The sequence below is a fragment of the Macrosteles quadrilineatus genome, unplaced genomic scaffold (assembly GCF_028750875.1).
Source record: "Macrosteles quadrilineatus isolate MER2022 unplaced genomic scaffold, UCM_ALF_1.0 Scaffold_1__1_contigs__length_201487025, whole genome shotgun sequence".
Lineage (NCBI taxonomy): Eukaryota > Metazoa > Arthropoda > Insecta > Hemiptera > Cicadellidae > Macrosteles > Macrosteles quadrilineatus.
Genome location: NW_026542594.1, coordinates 17,595,205 through 17,615,411, shown reverse-complemented (window position 1 = coordinate 17,615,411; position 20,207 = coordinate 17,595,205). Strand labels below are relative to the sequence as shown.

Here is a 20,207-nt window from a genome sequence, read left to right as displayed (position 1 = left end):
TCCAATTTTCTGAACCATACAGGAGAACTTGTCTGATGATTGTCTTATAAATCCTGAGTTTGGTGGTGTGGGATATTATTTTTGAAGTTAGTAACTTGTGACAGGCCGAAAAACTTTTTTGTTCTAGGTTAATCTATTTTGTATTTTGTATTTCATCATTATCGCTGGTGAGGATGACTCCCAATTACTTCAAATTTGTTACTTTTTCAAATTTATACTCTTCAATTTCAATGTAGTTGTTATTTTGGTATCTTGGTTGGTCATCATCTTGTTTTCTTCCACATGTCATAAACTTGGTTTTCTCTTCATTTATGTATAGCCCCATGTTCAATAAGCATTTTTGTTACATCTTTAATTTCTTTGTAAATTATGTGTAATTAATACTATGTCATCTGCAAAAGCTAGCAAGTTAATGTTTGTTCCTATCTTAATCCCTACTTCTGTCTTTCTTATTTTTCTGAAGGGCTGTTTCTATGGCTAAATTGAACAGCAATGGAGATATCCCGTCTCCATTTACTCTAACTTTGCACTTAGAACCTAAAACACTCAGTTTTGCTAGTTCTATAAGTTTTCTTGGTTTATGTTAGGCCTAAAAAATTTTACTCTTTCGTTGGGATTGCAGATGATGAAAATAATGTTTCTGTGACCGTGGGAAACAATGATAATGCCTACACCACTGTGGGAGATGATCAGAATTTAGCCACAATCGCGGAAGAGAATGATAATGTCTACAACGGCAGGAGATTTTCATTATTTTTTGCAATCCGGAGACAATAACGATGTCTAGAACTGCAGTTAAGATATCTAGGATTTAGCTGGGATTGTAGAAGACAATGATAATGTTCCTGTGACCGAAAGAAACGCTCAATATTTTGCCATTGTAGGAAATCCTAATGTTTCTTTCTGTTACCGCTGAGGGTTATTTTGGATTTTTCTGCGATCATATATGACCGTGATGATATTTCCTTGCTTGAGATAGTCAAAATTTGTTATTGCTTCTTTAATTTTTTGTTTAGTTCAAAAACTCTGTATCAAAACTTGGTTTTTCAGGCATCAGTATCAAGAATTGATCAATTTTTGTATCAACCCATCTCAAATTACTGACAAAATTGTATTTTTCTCAGGGTATGGGTATTCTAGTCCTGAAACAACTGGATATAATGAGTACGCTGACAAATGCAATTCAAGACAAAAAGAACTACAGGCATCGTGAAGGTAAGGAGAGAAATCACTCACAATGTAAACAAATATTATTATTACTATTCTAAAAAAAGATTTTTATATCTGTTACAGGGTGTCCACAGACCGGGAAAACCGGGAACTATGCGTGATTTTTTTGAACCGGGAATTATGCGTGAATTTTGTATTTAACTGGGAATTTTTAGCCACGACCGAGAGAGACGCCGATGACGTTCCCGTAACCGCGGGAGACGATGACGACGTTTCCGTGACCACGGGAGACGATGACGACATTTCCGTGATCGCGCATGCAGACGATGACGTTTCCGTGTCCGCGGGAGTTGACGATGACGTTTTAGTGACCGCGGGAGACAACGATGACGTTTCCGTGACTTCGGGAGACGATGACAACGTTTCCGTGACCGCAGGAGACGACGATGACATTTCCGTGACCGCGGGAGACGACGATGGCGTTTCCGTGACCATGGGAGACCGATGATATTTCCGTGACCGCGGGAGACGACGATGACGTTTTCGTGTCTGCGGGAGACGACGATGACGTTTTCATGACCGCGGGAGACGACGATGACGTTTCCGTGACTGCGGGAAACGATGATGATGTCCAACAATATTGCTTGACAATGATGACCGCGGGAAATTATTTGAATTAAGCTACCATCGAGGAAGATTATGATAACTTTACTGTGATCGCGGGAGACGATTATAATGTTTCCGTTACCGCTGAACAATATCAGGATTTTTTCACGACCACGGAAGACAGTGGTGATGTTTCTGTTACTGAGTGGATATTCAGGATTTTTCAGTTATTGCAGAAAACGATGATGGTGTCTCTACGACTGTGTTAGATGATAACAATATAACCTTGAGTTTGGCTTTACCAAAATTTTCAAAATGGCACACTTTTAGAAAGTTTTTTAAATATTTTTTTGTAATATCTTCATCTACCTTTAACGTGGTATTTATTTAATATGTTTAGAAGGGTTTAAAACATAAATTGGCTACGTGCAATTTTTGTAATTTCTGCATTATCATTTATGTAGGCTACTTGGAAAACAACCCATTACTCCAAAATTATACTATATGAAAGTACATAAAGCCAGGGGTTGGTGTAGTAATCCTTCAGAAAATTTGGAAAAATTGTTATGATCAGTATTAAGAATCTATTTTTCAGGTATCTGTACAGAGATTCGATAAATTTTTGTATCGATATATCACTATTTTTAGGAAGTTACTAATAAATTGCAGGTTTAAGGATTAGTTTTTAATTTTTGGATTATTTAATCAGTAATATATAAAAATTGAATACTTGTCTCAGGCAATATTACAGCAATCATAATTTTTTCCCCTCTTAACTGATAATGCTCCGATAACTAAAATAGCGAGCTGCGTTAGTGTTAAAACAGCATTGAGGGAGTTCGCGCAAAACACGTTGGAAATTTTAGTATGAAAAGTACGACCTGAACTACCTGGATTTTTTTTTTTACTCATGAATTTTTTCTGGTTGGCCTGGTGGACACCCTGTGTTAGCAAGAACCTAATAAGTTAATCTAATCTTGATTGTTCTTGTCAGGAGCGCTGTTTGCCTTTGAGATGCTATGCCACATGTTGGGGCGTCTGTTTGAGCCATACATTGTCCATGTGTTGCCTCATCTGCTGTTGTGCTTTGGTGATGGCAGTCAGTACGTCCGTGATGCCACTGAAGACTGTGCCAAGGTAGGTACTTCTGATTTTGGTTCAGTAATCTACCAATTCAAACTCCATTGGCTTTGTTATAGTGTTTGAATAAAAATGAATTCAAATTTTGTTATGCAAATTAGGAATCAAGTAGTGTGTAATGGTACACAGTCAATTGAAATATTTCCTTGCCAACACAAAATGAATTAGGTACTATCGGTAATATTTGGCTGGAAAGTGATAGTTTTTTGGGTGGGGGGAAAGTGATAGTTATAAAGATGGGCGGGATTGAATTTTGAGCTTGGGATGGGGCGAAATTTCTATTTCCTTCCCAATTTTCGGGACAGGATTTTTCCTACATGCAAAAAAAAGGATTTTTTTATATCTTGTAGGGGTGTGTGAAGCAGCAAACATTTTTGGTTCGAAGCAACGATTTTATTTAAAAGATTTTCTATTCGAATCGATGCAACTCAATTCGGCATTTTTCTATTTATACTTGTCAATGGAGTGAAGTAACAATAGGCTAATTAAAATTTACCACATTTGTGTAATGCAAATTTTTGTTGATGTAGTATTAGGTTTATTCATACATATGACATATACAAATTTTAGGTGAAAAAATAGTTATTTTCAATCATATATTAGTAGGGGTCTGCGGTACAGAAAATTTAAGGTCGGTACGGTTCGGTACGGTACAATATTTTGTACCTCGGTTCTCGGTACAAAATCGGTACGGTACGCGGCTACCCGTATTTTTGCGGTTTTCTTCTCAGAACTGTATCTAAACCATTATTTTTAACTTTAATACATAGACATTACTATGAAAATGGATAGTATCCTACATTCATGGTTTTCTAACAACAATTACTGTACCACATATTATTAAAACAAAACCTTTTACTACTACGAGGATTGTGTCAAGAAAAATCACAGTTGAGATAAAGGCTTTACCTATTTTACTCTGAGATACTTTGAATAGCCATGATAAAGTAGTTTAAAAATAGGATAAGAGTTTTTATGAATAAACATGTTTGAAACATTTATTGACAAGATAATTTCACAAAACTGGTAAATTATTTCCAACCAACACAATGTCTAGTTGTTGTTTTTTTTTTATTTTAAAAACATATAAAAGCATCCAGTAGAAGACAGTGTGGTTTTGCCAGCTGTTCACAGCAGATGACAATGAAAAACTGGAGGTTATGATGAAGTAATGGCAAAGACCATTTTTTTTTTATCAGCTTCAAAACTAGTTAAGTTATAAGATGGATACAATTCTTGCAAAGTTTTTTTCTGAAACTAAAATTTGGATTATCACAGAGTAAGATTTGATGTTGGGCAATTAGACTTTATAACTGTGTAAAAGGTGTGTATCCCTGAATTTATAAATTGCATTCTACACTTATTCACTGCCAAACATAATTCAGTAGAACCTTGATGAACCGAGAATTACACTAGCCTACATAACTTCATTACCCCAAGTAAAATACCAAGATAATTTTTATAATTGTATTTTAATCATATAATCTTAGTTTGTTAAAAAATGGATTGTATGTTCAACAATAATTGCAGTCCATTATTGTTAAGCAGTATGGTCCCAAATTATTGTTTTTGATTTTGATCATCACAGTTCATTTGACAAAATTATAGTTGAAGCAGCTCAATGTCAAGTCAAAGTCACGCTTGTGCAATAGTTTGTTTACATGCTTTCTCCAGACCACGGGGGAGGGGAGGGTCTGATAAGCCGTCTATTGTTCACCCCCAAGAAGGTCCGACCCTCATTAGTGCCGCTCGGCTGCACTCAGTGGGGAACCCAATACCACAAATCAATCTTTTAAATGAATACAAATATTTGGTAATAATTGTTTTATTAATATTCACCTTGAAATTTCAATAAATTTGGTGTAAAATTTGACAAAAATCTGCCATTTGGACCGATTATTAATACAATACCAAATACCAATAAAGTAGTACATTCATTGGTAATTAAATAATAGGTAAAAATTTACCGATTTTCGTCAAGTTTTACCCCCTGCTGTGCGCTATGTCACAAAAGCTGATAACTACATGGGTGATTAGTAACCATGGCAACTTGTTGAATGCGTGATGAAGGGAAACCCAAGAAATAGAAGAACAAAGAGAAAGAATAGACGTTGTTATCTTTATACCCTTTTTACAATTTCCGTTATTGTTATCTTTATGTAAGATTTTATGATTTTGTTTTATAGGTTTATAAAATAATTCTTTTTAACTACGTGAATATCAATTTATAATTTATCAACGTGCTTCTCTTCTGAAACAGCAATACCGGATGCATAATGAAGGTCAATGGCCTAAAATATCACGATTGTGCAATATTGTATTTTGATGTTGAAATTAAAATCACGACAAAAGTTTGTATATATCCATGGTCGTCAATAGACAGATAAAATATCCATAACAAATATTTTAATTTATAAAATAAGATTGTAGATTAGTTACAAGTTTAATATGTAGCCATAAACAGTTTTATGGCAGTAGGCAATGGCCAGCGGCAAATTCAATATTCACGAAAATACTGATTAAGTTAGAGATAACATTTAACAGTCATCATAAAACTATTATTTTTATGATAAAACAGAATTGGGGAAAGTCGTAAAGAAATAAAAGTGATAAAACTCAACAGTTCTTGGAAGTACTTCAATACAACAATTATTGTCGTGATAAAATGTTAATGGATTTGGGACTGCTAATGGGTTTTTTATTGCATCATCACGCTAGTAATAAATTATGAAGATCGTAAACAAACATCTGATAAGACTTTTATGTGCTTGGAACCAACTGCCGTTGACTACGATAGTAACGATAGTAAACTGAAAGTAATTTATTATTATAATAGGCTGTACCGAACCGAATTTGTACTGTGTAAAATGTTGTACCGAACCGATGACTGTAATTAAGCTTGTACCGTACCGTACCGACTTTTTCGGTGCACCGCAGACCCCTATATATTAGACCTGTGTATTGCTGGAAATGTCAGTCAGCTGCTTTACTAGCCTATTTCATAATTTTTACTTGCAGAATCATATTGTTAAGCATGTTGTCATTTTATAATATTTATTTTACAAATAAAGATATGTTTTGGTATGGTGTAAACAAATAAAAACAGTTGTAAGATTTAGATTTATACTAAAACTTTCAGTTGGTTCACATTGATAAAATGAGAGTATAGAATCAGACCTTTATGACCAAATGACATACATATCAGTCTGTCATTACTGAAAAATGAGTGGATTACTGACGACACAATCTTGCTCTACTATAATAGACTCACCCTTTCGGTTTTGCACACTACAGAGAAAATATTGCTAATGAACGCAGTAGTTACTCAAGCAATTAAATGCCTTCAAGACATAGATGACCTCCCATCTCCTCTGGACTTAAGTGATAAGACATATATCCTTTTCCCCATCAATGATGTTCAGTTTGAAACTAATACAAAAGATCCAGATGATGCTCAAAATCAGTACAGAAAAAGTGGTTCACACTGGAGCTTATTGTTGTTTACTAAAACCCTGAAGAAGTTCTTCTATTTTGACTCTTGTGGAACTTATAATTTAGTCCATGCACAACAAGTTGCTAAGAAAGTGAGTACTTTTTTAAAAATTAGTACTGAACTTCCCTTCCAAGTTGTGAATGTTCCTCAACAATCAAACACTGCTGATTGTGGTGTTTATCTGACAATCTTCACTGACGTAATAGTTCAGATGATAAAACATAATACATTGGAAGGATTGGGAGTTGAGGGCAGTACAATTCCTTGTACAATAAAACAATCTCACATTGTTACAAAGAGAGCTCAGTTGGCCTCTCTGTGGCACACTTTTCAACATTTATCATCTGATGTTATCTCTGATATGATGTTTCAACTACCTGAGTATGGAAACAATAAGAATCATTCACACATACTGCACCAAGATAAATACTGTCAAACACAAGAAATATGGCAAATCCCCAGAAAAGTGACTAGTAAAAAGAATTGTAGTTATAGTAGGCCTATATCCTTAAACAACAGCTACAACTTACTTTCTCAGGAACAACTGGAACACCAGGCCCAAGAAGTGAATAATACATTTACTGGAAAGGTTAAGGAGTCTACTAGAGTGATGAATGGTCTGAGCTTTAAAAATACTTTGTATGGAGACCCAGTCCGAGTGGAACTCTTTGCAGATAGCCAAGGAAAAGGACTTCCACAGATTGTTGGCCTGTGCAGTGGTAACCAAGTCTTGGTTAACGGAACGGTTAAGTCTGGTGCTGACATAACACATGTATACAGCCAAGCAGAAAAATGTCCTCTAAAACCTCTCATACTGATAGCTGGGACCAATGATATTATAAAAAAAACCCCACACATAATTTTCAAGGAAATGGAAAGTAAAATTAAAGCTCTGAGTGCCGTAAGGCCAGTCTGTATTACAACAATTCCACCTCGTTTTGATCTGCAGCCCAGCAACAACATTCACTACGACATAGCTTTGTCAAACAATTACATCCGAGAAATTGTAGCACGAATGAAAAACGTTAAGCTTATTGATTTGGATTATTTTCAGAGAGATTGTTTTTCCCGGCATGGCCTGCATTTGAACTATAAGGGTAAAAAAAAACTGGCTTTTATGATCATTGACTTTATAAATAATACTGCTAGTAAAAATTCCTGTTTTGATTCAAATGGAAAAAAGTCTAATAAGGGACCTCATCCAAATAAGCAGATGCTTAAAAATAAAGATAGGTCATTAAAAACTAGCAACTTCAAGTCCAATCCTGTAAATAATCTTAAGAATTCTATTAAGCCGAATGTTATAAATGTTGTTGAAACCAACATGTGGAATGCCATTGATGTATATAGAAATGATCCATCTGCAGCATTTGCTCACACCATTTCAAGCGACTTAGATCACAACAAAAATATGTCTGCTGGTGTAGCAGTTGTGTTTCGGAAGAAATTTGGTAGGCCTCAATTACAAAACTATGTAAACTCTAAGCTTATGTGCCAGGTTGTGCCCGATGGTGCAACTGTGTACAGTCTGGTTACAAAGCAAGAGTACTGTAATAAACCAACAGTTGAAGATTATGATGAAGCATTTAATCAGCTTATTGAAGATTTCCAGAAGAAAAAATTTAAACTGTTGGTTTGTTCTGCTATGGGGTGTGTACGGGACAAGATACGTATGGAGCGCTTTTCTACAAATATTAAAAAGCTGTATGAAATCACCAACGCTACAATATGTGTAGTGTCATATGACCAACCGACGGCTAGAAGACAACTGTGGAATGGACTTCCACACTATCAGTTTTTGGAAAAACTAAAAAACTGTATTGGCAACCATGGTGTAAAACCCTTGTCACCACCTGAGGAATGCAGTCCATCTACAGGGGTTCAGTCACCAACTGAGGGATCTGTGCAGCCTGAGGAGAGCAAACTGGATACCACCAACTACTCCAACACCAACCTACAGCTGTCAAGTCCTGTTACCAAGCCGACCACTCCGCTGAGACCAGCAGACCTGCAGGACCAATCATGTCTACCATTGTCACCTAACATGTCTTCCATGGAGGAATTTCCACCGCTACCTTCTTCAATACTGCTTGAAAAGGCTCCCGATGGTGTAGTGGGTTGTGATCAAAGTGTAGGTGATAATAGTCATTTTTTATTGGAAACCTTAACGCCAGTGAAACATGTCTAGTATTAGAAACCTGTAATAATGATGTTGATTATGGTGATGTCACCTCTGAGAAATGTGGCATAAAACCAATCAGAAATACCTTCCAAAATCATGATATTTGTCAAGATGGGTTAGATATTTTGTTCCTAAATATTCAGGGTTTAAATTTTTCTAAAATATGTACTTTAGATAGTTTTTTAATTAATTCTAAGATTAATATTATATTTTTATCTGAACATTGGCTTTCTAACAATGGGGTTGATCAAGGCTTTCCAGAAAATTTTTACTGTGCTAGTGCCTTTTGCAGATCTGCACATATCAGAGGAGGCACCACCATATTTGTACATAATAAGTATAAGTCCAGAATTTTTGATGTTGGTAGGTTTTGCAAGGAATTGACTTTTGAAGCATCAGCTGTTTTTATTGATGAATTAAAATTAATCATAGTATCTTTGTACCACTCTCCTAATGGAAATTCCAATGAGTTTTTAACGATCATGGAAGAGCTTTTACATTTCATATCTAATTGGACTAGTTATAATATAGTGATGGGTGGGGATTTTAATAACAAATTCAACGTTCAAAATAAAACTAAAACTGTAACAGAATTACTTAACCTCTTTAAACAATACAATTTTTATTATCTAAATGATAAACCAACAAGAGGGGACAAATGTCTTGACAACGTTTTTGTTTGTAAAAAAAGGGCCTCAATTTGTTTTAAAGGTATTTTTGATTTTCCCTACTCTGATCATAGTGGAGTAGTTATTAATTTTTGTCCACCCAGGAAAACTAAACAAACAGTTCCTACAATGACAGAACATGTTCCACAGGCTAAGTTTAGAGTAGCCTTACGTAGTATTAATAATTTATGTAATAATTTAGCTTCATATGATTGGCAAGACTTGTTATTAAAACTTGATTATATGGAGTCGGAAACTAAATTTCAATTTGTCTTCAACATATTACTTAATAATTTGAACAATTTTAAGACCCCAGTGAAAAGAAAATATGACAACAAGCCAAATTGTAAAATTAAATTCAAACAAGAATGGTACACAGCTGACTTAGCGTATATTAAGCAAAAACTGTTGAACCTGTATAATTTAAAATGTGGTTTAAATGATTCAAGTAATTATAAGTTCATTATCAATGTTGAATATGAAAGATTGAAATTGCAATATAAAAGATCCATAAAAGAAGCCAAACTAATGTATAATGTGTACCTCATAGAAAGTAGCAATAACCAATGTAAAGCAGCATGGGATCTTATAAAGAAAAACAAAGTGTGTTCTGAAAGGCTTCCTTTAACTATTGAGTCTGATGTCCTTAACGACTACTTTATTAACTCTATTGCTGATATTAAACTACAGCTTGATAACACAAAAATGCAGAGCTCACCTATAGACCTTACTGATGGTGGTATTAATTTAAACGATGTTGCATTTAGTTGGAAAATTGTAACGCCTTTAAATGTTATTAATGTAGTTCTAAAAATGAAAAACTCAAAAAGTGATGATGTTTATGGAATGTCAAATAATTTACTTTAAAATATTATTTATAGTTTACATGTACCTCTTGCTAATTGTATAAACTCATTGTTAGAAGCTGGAGTATTCCCAGACTTGTTGAAGGTCTCACGTGTTTGTCCAGTCTATAAGAAGGGTCCAAGAGATAAACCCCAAAGTTATCGTCCTATCTCAGTAATTCCGGTAATTGGTAAATTAATTGAAATCTTGGTCTTTGAACAGGTTAATGAGTATTTTGAGGAGAACAACTTGTTTAATGTATCCCAATTTGGATTTAGAAAGGGAATGTCCACTGTTGATGCTCTTTATAATCTAATTCGTCAGATTCATGGGGCATTTGAAAATAGGTTATTTGCTCAGGGCACTTTTTGTGACCTGAGCAAGGCGTTTGATTGCGTTGATTTTAAAATTCTTATAAACAAATTACAAAATTATGGGTTTCGAGGGCCATCTCTACAATTCTTTTCATCTTACCTAAACAATCGTAAACAAATAGTAAGTATTAATGGCAATACGTCACAAGAAAAGAATGTAAAATGGGGCGTTCCCCAAGGCTCAGTCCTTGGTCCACTTTTATTTTTAATTTATTTTAATGACCTTCCATTGGCAGTAAAGAGTCAAACTATTCTTTATGCTGACGATACAACATTTTTTCATGTAAACCCCAACCTAACAGAACTAAAAAATCTTGTCCATGAAACAAAGCTAAAAGCATCAAATTGGTTTAATGCGAATGGATTTTTGCTTAATGAAGAAAAAACCCAAAACATGATTTTTACACTAAAACAAATCCCCACTATGAGTGATCTAAATAATAGCACAGCTGTAAAATTTTTGGGCCTTCAAATTGATAATCAACTCACATGGAATGCTCACATAGATTATTTATCTTCAAGATTGTCTCGTGTGGTGCATCTTTTAGATCGTCTTGTAAATCAGGTTCCTAAGAAATATGTAAGGACGGCCTATTTTGCGTACTTCCAGTCAATCATGAGATACGGATTGGTGCTTTGGGGTGGTAGTGGTAGAATAAAAGAAATTTTGATTCTCCAAAAAAGGGCTTTAAGAGCTATGACAGGGACGCACCCTGATCATTGCAAACCTCTTTTTATAGATCTGCAAATTCAAACTGCAGTTAATTTGTTCATTTATGATCTGATTGTTTATATATTAAAAAACCCTGAATATCTTCAATTTAATAATCACAGTCACAACACTCGTTTTAAAAATACTGCGCTGTTAGAATCCCATCGTCTTAGTAAAACTAGTAATTGCCACATAATTTTATCAATTAAAGTATATAATTCAGTAAAAAATAATCTAAATTTTCATTCAATTAACAAATTTAAGGCTATGTTTTATAATTATCTACTTCAGAACCCTTTTTATAGTCTGGATGATTATTTTAAACTGGGAGAAATTGTCCTTTAGTTTGGTTTTAATTTCAGTTAAGAATGTGAATGGAGTTGAATGTTAATTGTAATATTCAATAGTATGTTTATTTTAAGACTTGGTTTGAAAACTGCAAATAGACTTTGTCAATGATATGTAAATGTATCCTTATGGCAAATAAAGATTGATTGATTGATTGATTTAACCCATTGAGGTAGTAGTTATTTTAGCATGCGCAGGACCCTTGGCAGCAATTAATTTCCAGTTTTTTGCAGGCTTTTGGTAAAAAATGTGTAAAATAATTATTTTAAGAGATAAATCAATAGTTTTTTTTTAAATTGTAGGTAATAGTATTATCTATCATAAAATATAAAATTATTAAGGTTTTTTTATTAATAAATATTTTTTACAAGTATATATATATATAAAAAAAAATTTATATTTTTTTGTTTTTTGAAAGCAAAGGTATTTTTTTCAAATTTTTCATTGGATGAAAACACAAATCAATATATTTTATGAAAGTATACATGAAACTCTACATAAAAATGAAATTTTATTTGCCTGGGTACATAAATAAATAAAATATGCAACATCAAAAGAAAACATACCTTTCTCAATTTTGGTTCCATTTTGGTTTCCACGGTGATCTCCACATATTGCAATCTCCATACAGTAACTTGAAAGTTTTTTGCACTCAAATTAGTTTAATTAGCACTAAAAATGTTATTTACACTATATACATGTTGAACTGGGGCTTAAAAGTTAACTTTTGTGTGAAAGTCCTTGAAGCACTTTTCGAGGTGCAACGGAACTTGGCACTTCTCACACATCCATGGTGTTTCTGATCTCTTTTTGTGGGATGTGCACACTTTGCATGCTCTTGTTGGGTGACTTTTATTTGCTGTAGGGGGTACCTTCACAGGGAAATGGGCCCACTGTTTGGATTGTAGTCTCAACGGCGATGCGGCGATAGGAGCGCGCCCTGGTGATGTTCGAGCTGGAATTGGCACGGTTGTCAATATCTGTTCCACAAAATTCAAACGAAAATCTGTGTAATGCATGTTTTTGATTTTGTTGATTTTCTTGTAGACGCAGAATGCATTAAATAGGGTCATATCCATCAAATAAAAAAAAATCTTCTTATATGCTTTGACGGTACGCCGCCTTATGGGAAAACTAGACAGGACTTGGTCTTGCCGGTCAACCCCCAACATACCTCGATTATATTCAATGACACATTTTGGTTTTACAATGTCAACTTCCACATTTCCTTGTTTCACTTTCTTCGAAACTGTCATTTCAATGTCCTCGTGCTTAGTTGACAACATATAGACATCCTTCCTATCACTCCATTTGACAGCTAAAACCCCTCTACCAGACCGTTTGATTGCTTCTCCTTTCTCCAGTTTAGCCTCCTTGAGTGCCTGAGGCATACACCTCCTGTTATTCAATACTGTTCCTACAGCATGTGTGTCTTTTTGGGCTAATTTGGTCTATAAGAGAGGGGAAGAATACCAGTTGTCAAGATATACAGTGTAACCCGTATGCATAAAAGGTTGCATCAAATCAAGAACAACAGCCTCGCTTGCCAAAACATCCTTTTCTTTATCTTCGCCAACATAAATTTTAAAACAGCAACAATACCCCGAAGAAGATTCACACACCTTGTAAATTTTCACACCAAATCTAGCCCTTTTTTTGGGGTTGTACTGAATTATGCCGATTCTTGCCCTCATTCTCAAAAGGGTCTCGTCGAGAGCAATATCTCTTTCCGGCTCAACCATATGTAAAAATTTGGTTTCTAAGTAATTTATTACAGGCCTGATTTTTTTCAGCTTGTCTCGATTGACTTCGGTCTCATCTGAATCGTCGTAAAAATGTAAGAACCTCGATATACTTGAAAATCTCTCATATGACATAGTGTTTGAAAAGATAGGGGTTTCAATGATTTTCCTATGCGACCAATATTGTTTTATATCAGGTTTTCTGACTTGCCCCATATTCACATATAATGCAAAATAAACCTTCAATTCATCCACAGTTACATTGTACCATTTGTCATCAGACTTGAATTTTTTCCTGTCTGGGGTTGCTAAAAGCTTACGCGCATAATCGTTAGTTTCAACACATATCATGTTCCAAAACTCATCCCCCGCAAACTGCGTAAAGGTTTGCAGTTCTGTTGGATTTTCCCCCAGGGCCCGCAAAGAATGCACATTTATACCGGGTACCCCACGGAAATCAATATTTTTGGGTACGTTTATTTCATCAACCCAAGGCCAGTCGCTATCTTCAAACTTCCGTTTCTTAGCCTTTGGTGGTTTAGTTACTGTACCGGTAATAGATTTGTTAGGCCTAGGTCTACCTACTTTACAAACCTTAGACATAGGCCTAGTTAGAGGCTTAGTTTTTTGGGCTGGATTAGATTTTTTAGTAACCTTGGGCTTAGGCCTAGTTGGTTTGGATTTGCAAACTTTACTTGTAAGAGTTTGACTACATTCCTTAGGCTTAGAACTTGAAATTTCAGAAAACTTTCTCTTTCCTAGGGTTGATTTGGGTTGTTGTGCATAAAAACTAGTACTCGGGACAGGATCAATGGATTGGTCATAAAAACTAGTATTAGGGACAGGTTCAATAGACTGGCCTTCATCAAAAACATTTTGGGAGGCAGAGTCATCTGCTTTGTTTTCATTGTCAGTCTCTAGGTTTAGGCCTAGCTCTAGCTCATTTTCATTCTCGGGCCTGTTGCATTCTATACCTTGTTCATTATGAAGATTACCTAATTCTAATTCATTACCTGAATTAGGAAAATTATCGTCGTCAAAGTCGTAAAATAACATGGGAGATTTCCTTCCGTGAGATGTATCCACAAGATAATCCACTGGTGTTTCATAATTATGTCCGTGCTGGATAATTTCATCATCGAATCCATCATCACTAACATTATCTGAACTTAGATCATTGTCACTGTCTAATAACCTATCTAATTCAGAAGTACGTAAACTTTTATGATCCATTTTACACAATAAACATAACCATAAACACAAACAAAACACTCGAAACCGGTGCAACAGAATACTCGTCGATTACAGTCAGCTGACGCGGTGATGGGTCACTAAAAATAAATATTTTCCAAGACACAGAATTACCAACCGGGCAAAACTAAATATCCTAATACAGCTAAAAGACAGTCAAAGAACATGCCAGAGCGATCTATCGGAAAAATAACGAACTACGTCGTCAAACTATTGTGCAATCTGCACATCGAGTCAGACTCGTGTGTCGGCATTCAGTCCCGATCGGCCGCATCGAGTCAGACTCGTGTGTCTACCCCAATGGGTTAACTACATGGAGCATAGCAGACCTACAAAAGTATCAAATTTATCAGTCTAATCCATCAATCTTATTAGTCAAGTATGAAGTAACAATTTTTCAGATTCTGTCTTATTTTTAAAATGATTTGGGAGTGACTTGTTTTAGCTAGTACAGTAGTAAAACATGTCTCACACTGCTTACACTTAACAAAACTTCTCATCATTTGCAATGTCAAAACAAAAAAAATTAGAAAACAATCAATGCAAAATGTATGTACAAGCAAAGAATTAATTAAATAAGAACGCCTTCGCTAAGGAAACACAACCACGTGGTCCTGTATTGCGGGTATTGCGTTGAATTTCTGCAGGCGTTTTTTGTATATGGATACTGACTCCCTCATGAATCGAATAGTTAATTATCACTACTGAATCGAATCACGATTTGATGCATCAAATCGGGATTTTGATGCATTTTTGGTGCATCGCACACCCCTAATATCTTGTAAACATCATTGCAGATATAAAAAATGACAAATACAATTAATTTTCTGCCTTTATGGCACTGATCTACAAAAACCAACATTGGGTAAAAATACACGGATATTGCAAAAACCTTAAACAGTTTTTTAAAGGAAAAAAGCTACTGGGCTTTAGAATTATTATTGAGGAGAAAGATACACAACTAACTCACCTGAATAAAGAGTCCCAGGAGGTCAATAGAACACATAAATACTCCCGCCTCAGCACACCTGTAGACTAAATATTTGAATTTCCATTTTTCTGACTGAATTCCTACTAAAATATTCCCTTAAAATTTTCAGATTTATTTCATATTTAAATAACATTAATTTTAATGTGTACTTAAGTTTTCCGCTACAGGGAAAGTATTGAGGCACTTCTTTTTTATTTAAATGTTGATAGCTTAGTATGAAATAAACAAAATTGCCTAATTTCATTAAAATCTAATATAAACAAGCAAACTACAACAGTTTATTTATTCTCCATAAAAATAACATGGCAATTTTAAATTTAAAATTTTTTAAACTATCTTTTGTAACCATTAGGCATACAAACGCTTCAACATACAAAATTACTCTTTTTTTAACTCTACAAAATGGTTTGGAAAGAAATTGTGAAATTTTGTGTCTTTAGATTCAAAAATGGGAAAAATCAACTTTTACCCCATAAACCCCCGATCCCATAGTCCGATCATGCTGGTTCGCAAACTTCAAATAAAAGTAGGTTTACACGTTTGTACCAAATTTCATAAAAATCGGATCATTTTTGCTCGAGTAATCACACGGACACATAGCCTATTTAAAAAAATATATATACAAGCAGAGTACCCGTCCTTCGTACGGGGTTGAATATAAGTATAAAATGCTTATTGCAGTTCTCAAGCTTTGCGTTTGCAATAAGGGAGGACACAGTTTGATAAGATTTGCTTTTTTAAATTTACAGTATTCTAATAGTATTCAGGCCTATATGTGTACATCTACCATATAGCCATAATGTTCTACCACTTCACCTAACAATAGAGAAAAATAAATTATCAACAATTCGCAAAATATCACAAATTATTTATGAAATTAAAAACATAAACATACCTAACTGTAAACAATCCTACTTTGACAGTTCTCATTGCGAATCACAGTTTTTTAGTTCAAATTAGCTGTTTTCATAAATGCAAAAAATATAGTGCTGCACCCTGTTGGTAAATCTTATAACTTTTGAATGCTTTTCCATATCATAGAACCAACTTTTTTAGTTGAAACAGCTGACTAAATTCTTTAGTTCCCTTTAAATATGAATAATCATAAGGATAACATGGGGAACTACAGAGCCACTGGGGCGGAGCCCGAAAGGGTTTTTGAGATAAGAATATGCCTATATGTTAAACGGGAATGTGAGCTATCATTATGCCAAATTTCAGCCCAATCCGTTGAGTAGTTAAAGCGTGATTGAACTTCAAACAATCAAACACACAAACTTTCACATTTATAATATTATTAGTAAGATGAATTTAAATGGAGGGTGTTTTTGGCCTCTGGGGATCTCAAAACAAAAAATAAATTGGTCTCGGGTCTACGACTTACCATGAGACCTACGGTAATAGCTTATTCCCTATATGGGAAATTCGCAAAGTACACATTAAACTGATATTTCCCCCTTTCAGGGGCTTCTTCAGAGGTAGAAGGTAGGATGGCAGTTACAGTACTGGCACTGTTTTAAATGTCTTACAGACCTGCCAACCCTTAACTTGTATAAACTAAAAATTATAAACTGTATATATAAGTATATATAAACTGTATAATATACGTAAACTACTGATTTTTAAAGTAAATATTTTTTTACCGAAAATATCCCTAAATTTTGGAACCCGTCCATCCCTAATAATCAATTAAATATTATTATAAACACATTTGGGTGTGTTGCTAGCCTAGTGGTTAGTGTCTCGGACTTAAGGGTGTAATAACGGCATGGCTCACAGGCGCTGGGAGTGTTTAGTTCCAGCATTGGCCACTACGCGCGCGACGTGTACTAAACCTAACTCGAACAAGCCCGTGTGCGAGCCTCTCTTGGAGTAGGAGTGAGAGAGAGCGCGAGATGTATTTCTGTCTCACTCTCACCTCACCCAACGTTGTTTGTTGTTACCACTCCCGCTTCTGTTCTGAGCCTCCGCGGCCCATCTCGTTGGAAAACGCATCACTGTTGGTTGCTGTCCCCCAGTTGACATTGTATACTGTTAATCCATTAACAAATATTCATTAAAAACTCTCGAAAAGTCTAAATAAAGTACTGTTTTATGGGTTTATTTACCGATGATTATGTTAATAAAATGTTTTCCTCCATTTGTTTTTATTTTATCTTTATGCCTTTGAAGTTGTAATCAATAATATAAATTAGGTTGGGATTTAAAACAGAAATCTCACCTTTTGAAAGTTGTACGGGACAAGCAAACATGGATTGGAAATTTAACAATATCTCAAAATCTATTCAATTTTTTTTTTTTTTTCAAAGGTTTAACAAATAAAATTTTCAATTATTTACTAATTTAAGCTATTGCAATAATTGACTAATTTTACCATAAAAAATTAACTTAAAATTCTAGAAAAAGTACCATTTAACTGTAATAGAACTTGACCAAGTTAAATATTAATTCCAGGAAAAATTATTTTTATTTTAATTACAAGGAATGGAATGATTTAGAGAAATTGTATATAAAAAGCAATGTTTGAAGCAGTTTTAATCAACTCTATAAAATAACAAAGCAGGATCCCTGAGAATCGCCCACTATTTGTTTTTCTTTCTTGTCTTAGCCATATTTGCTTCTTCCTTACGAGTTTGGGCATCTATGATGTACGCTGGATCACGCACACGAAGGTGCCAAATTATTCTGCTATCTACCATTTCTGGTAGAAGGCAATAGTTGTAGAAACGGATAAGTTTTGGCAGCATTGTTTTACTCCACAACTCACTGTCTATTTGGATTCTCTCAATAAACAAGTCATTTGTTCTTGTATATACAATAAAATCACACCAACTCCTCTTCGTTATGTTAAGTTGGCCCTGTATTTGGAAGAAATAGTTGTGCGATCTCTTTAACATCAATTTCCCTTCCTTTAACTCCATACATGTTTGGTTTTTTTTTTTTAAAGATACAAATTCTTTCAAGTCTCCATTTACCGACGACAAACATTTCACTTCAATAATACCTTCACTGCCCACTAGGCCATCAGGGCTTGCACCTAGGAAAGGCGTTTCCTTAGAACTATACCACCGAGGCCGATGGCATTGTCCCGTATCGTTGCGGTAATGTTGTGAGCCGTTTGCGCCACCGCCACGGCACACGTAAACAGTGGCAGTGGCAACCCCGATCACACAGGTGCCTTGTGCACATACACATGTACCATGTACCTTGACACGTTTCAGTTTGTCACAAGTTGCATCGCATCCCATCACAGTTCGTTGGTGGGGGCGTGAGGAAATGTTTAACTAAACCCTATTTGAAGTTAGAATAAACTAGCTGTTACCCACGGGCTTCAACCCGTTTGACTTCATAAGTATTATAAAAAACTATTGATTGGTTATAACAGAATAGGTACAGCATTACAAACAAATAATCACAAAAGATTTTAATGAGGTAATAAATTGAAATAATACCATACAAATAAGAACAGCTGAGGTATTTTTAACATTAAGTATATGGAAAGTTCCCTTTGGAAAGCAATTATGACCTTAAAGGGAAATTTATGAAAAAATGGATAGTTTTGCGCAAAGTTTCTCGTCATGACGAACATTTTAAGTATATGGTTTATGGGGGTGTGACTTGTAGTTTTCTCTCTGTTTGGGTACTTTTGGCTTTATATATAGACGAGGTGTTAGCCCGTCCTACGCACGGGAATTCAGTAGTCAGTTAAAACCGTGTACAATTCAGATCAGCTAGTTTACACATATAAAGACAAAGTTTCTTGCAGTTTTAATGTGAAAAATCATCTTGTAAACAAATGTTGTGTGACCAAATATGTTTTTATTCGATCATAGGCCTACGATATGCATTTTAAATCCAATAATTTTACAATAAAACAGCAATTCTGCAATTTTTACGATGTGAAAAGCGTTGAAGTGAGATTTGCAGCCGATTAGCACAGACGCACACTGATTATAAGTTGCCTACAGTAGAGAGAGTAATAGCACAGCCAAGTCAATTGAGAAGTGTATAGACCTAGTCAACGATACCACCTTCCATAGCATACCTGCCTCTTCCACAATGTTATCACCACAATACAACTACTATACACAATTTCCAGTAGGTCTGAATAGAAACGACCTAAAATAAAACGATAATATCCAATAAAATTCACAGTACACATAATTTAACTTTGGTGTCCTAACATCTAAACTAATCGTCACACATATTCCTTATATCAATTTCACTGCATTGATTGTTAAATAAATAAGTGTAAACAAAGAAAAGTAAAAACAATAACAGTTTGTTTTGAAACAGCTGTTTGGTTCAAATAACATTCATTTGAAAAAAAGAACTGGTCACATGTAGCAGTAATATAAAAAGTAAACACGCTAGTAAAGCTAATGACGTAATTGTCAATGTTTATTATCCATACCGTTATCAGTTCTATCCTTGATAATTACCCACCCTCATTGAATAAATGTACATCGTAATTTCCCATATTAGTTAATTTAAACTACAATATATACTTACTTACTTACTTGGATACTTGGAGAATTCCCACTGGTATCGCATCAGCGAAGTGGTCGTCAGGTTTTTTATACTTTTCTTGCTTTTAATTAATATAAAATTGATTCATTTCCTCTTCATGCACATGGCCTAGACATATATTTCATCAACACTGTAGTAGGCCGCTTGACTTAAA

General features: G+C 34.7%; 1 protein-coding gene across 1 annotated transcript in view; it reads left to right on the top strand.

Annotated features, from left to right (window-relative positions):
- The window catches only part of LOC128994935 (eIF-2-alpha kinase activator GCN1), a 300,111-nt gene that overhangs the window by 156,997 nt on the left and 122,907 nt on the right, over positions 1 to 20,207 (top strand). The window contains exons 37-38 of the mRNA XM_054419780.1: positions 1,125 to 1,215; positions 2,771 to 2,913. Coding sequence (XP_054275755.1) covers positions 1,125 to 1,215; positions 2,771 to 2,913 — 234 coding nt within the window. The remainder of the gene's footprint in view (positions 1 to 1,124; positions 1,216 to 2,770; positions 2,914 to 20,207) is intronic.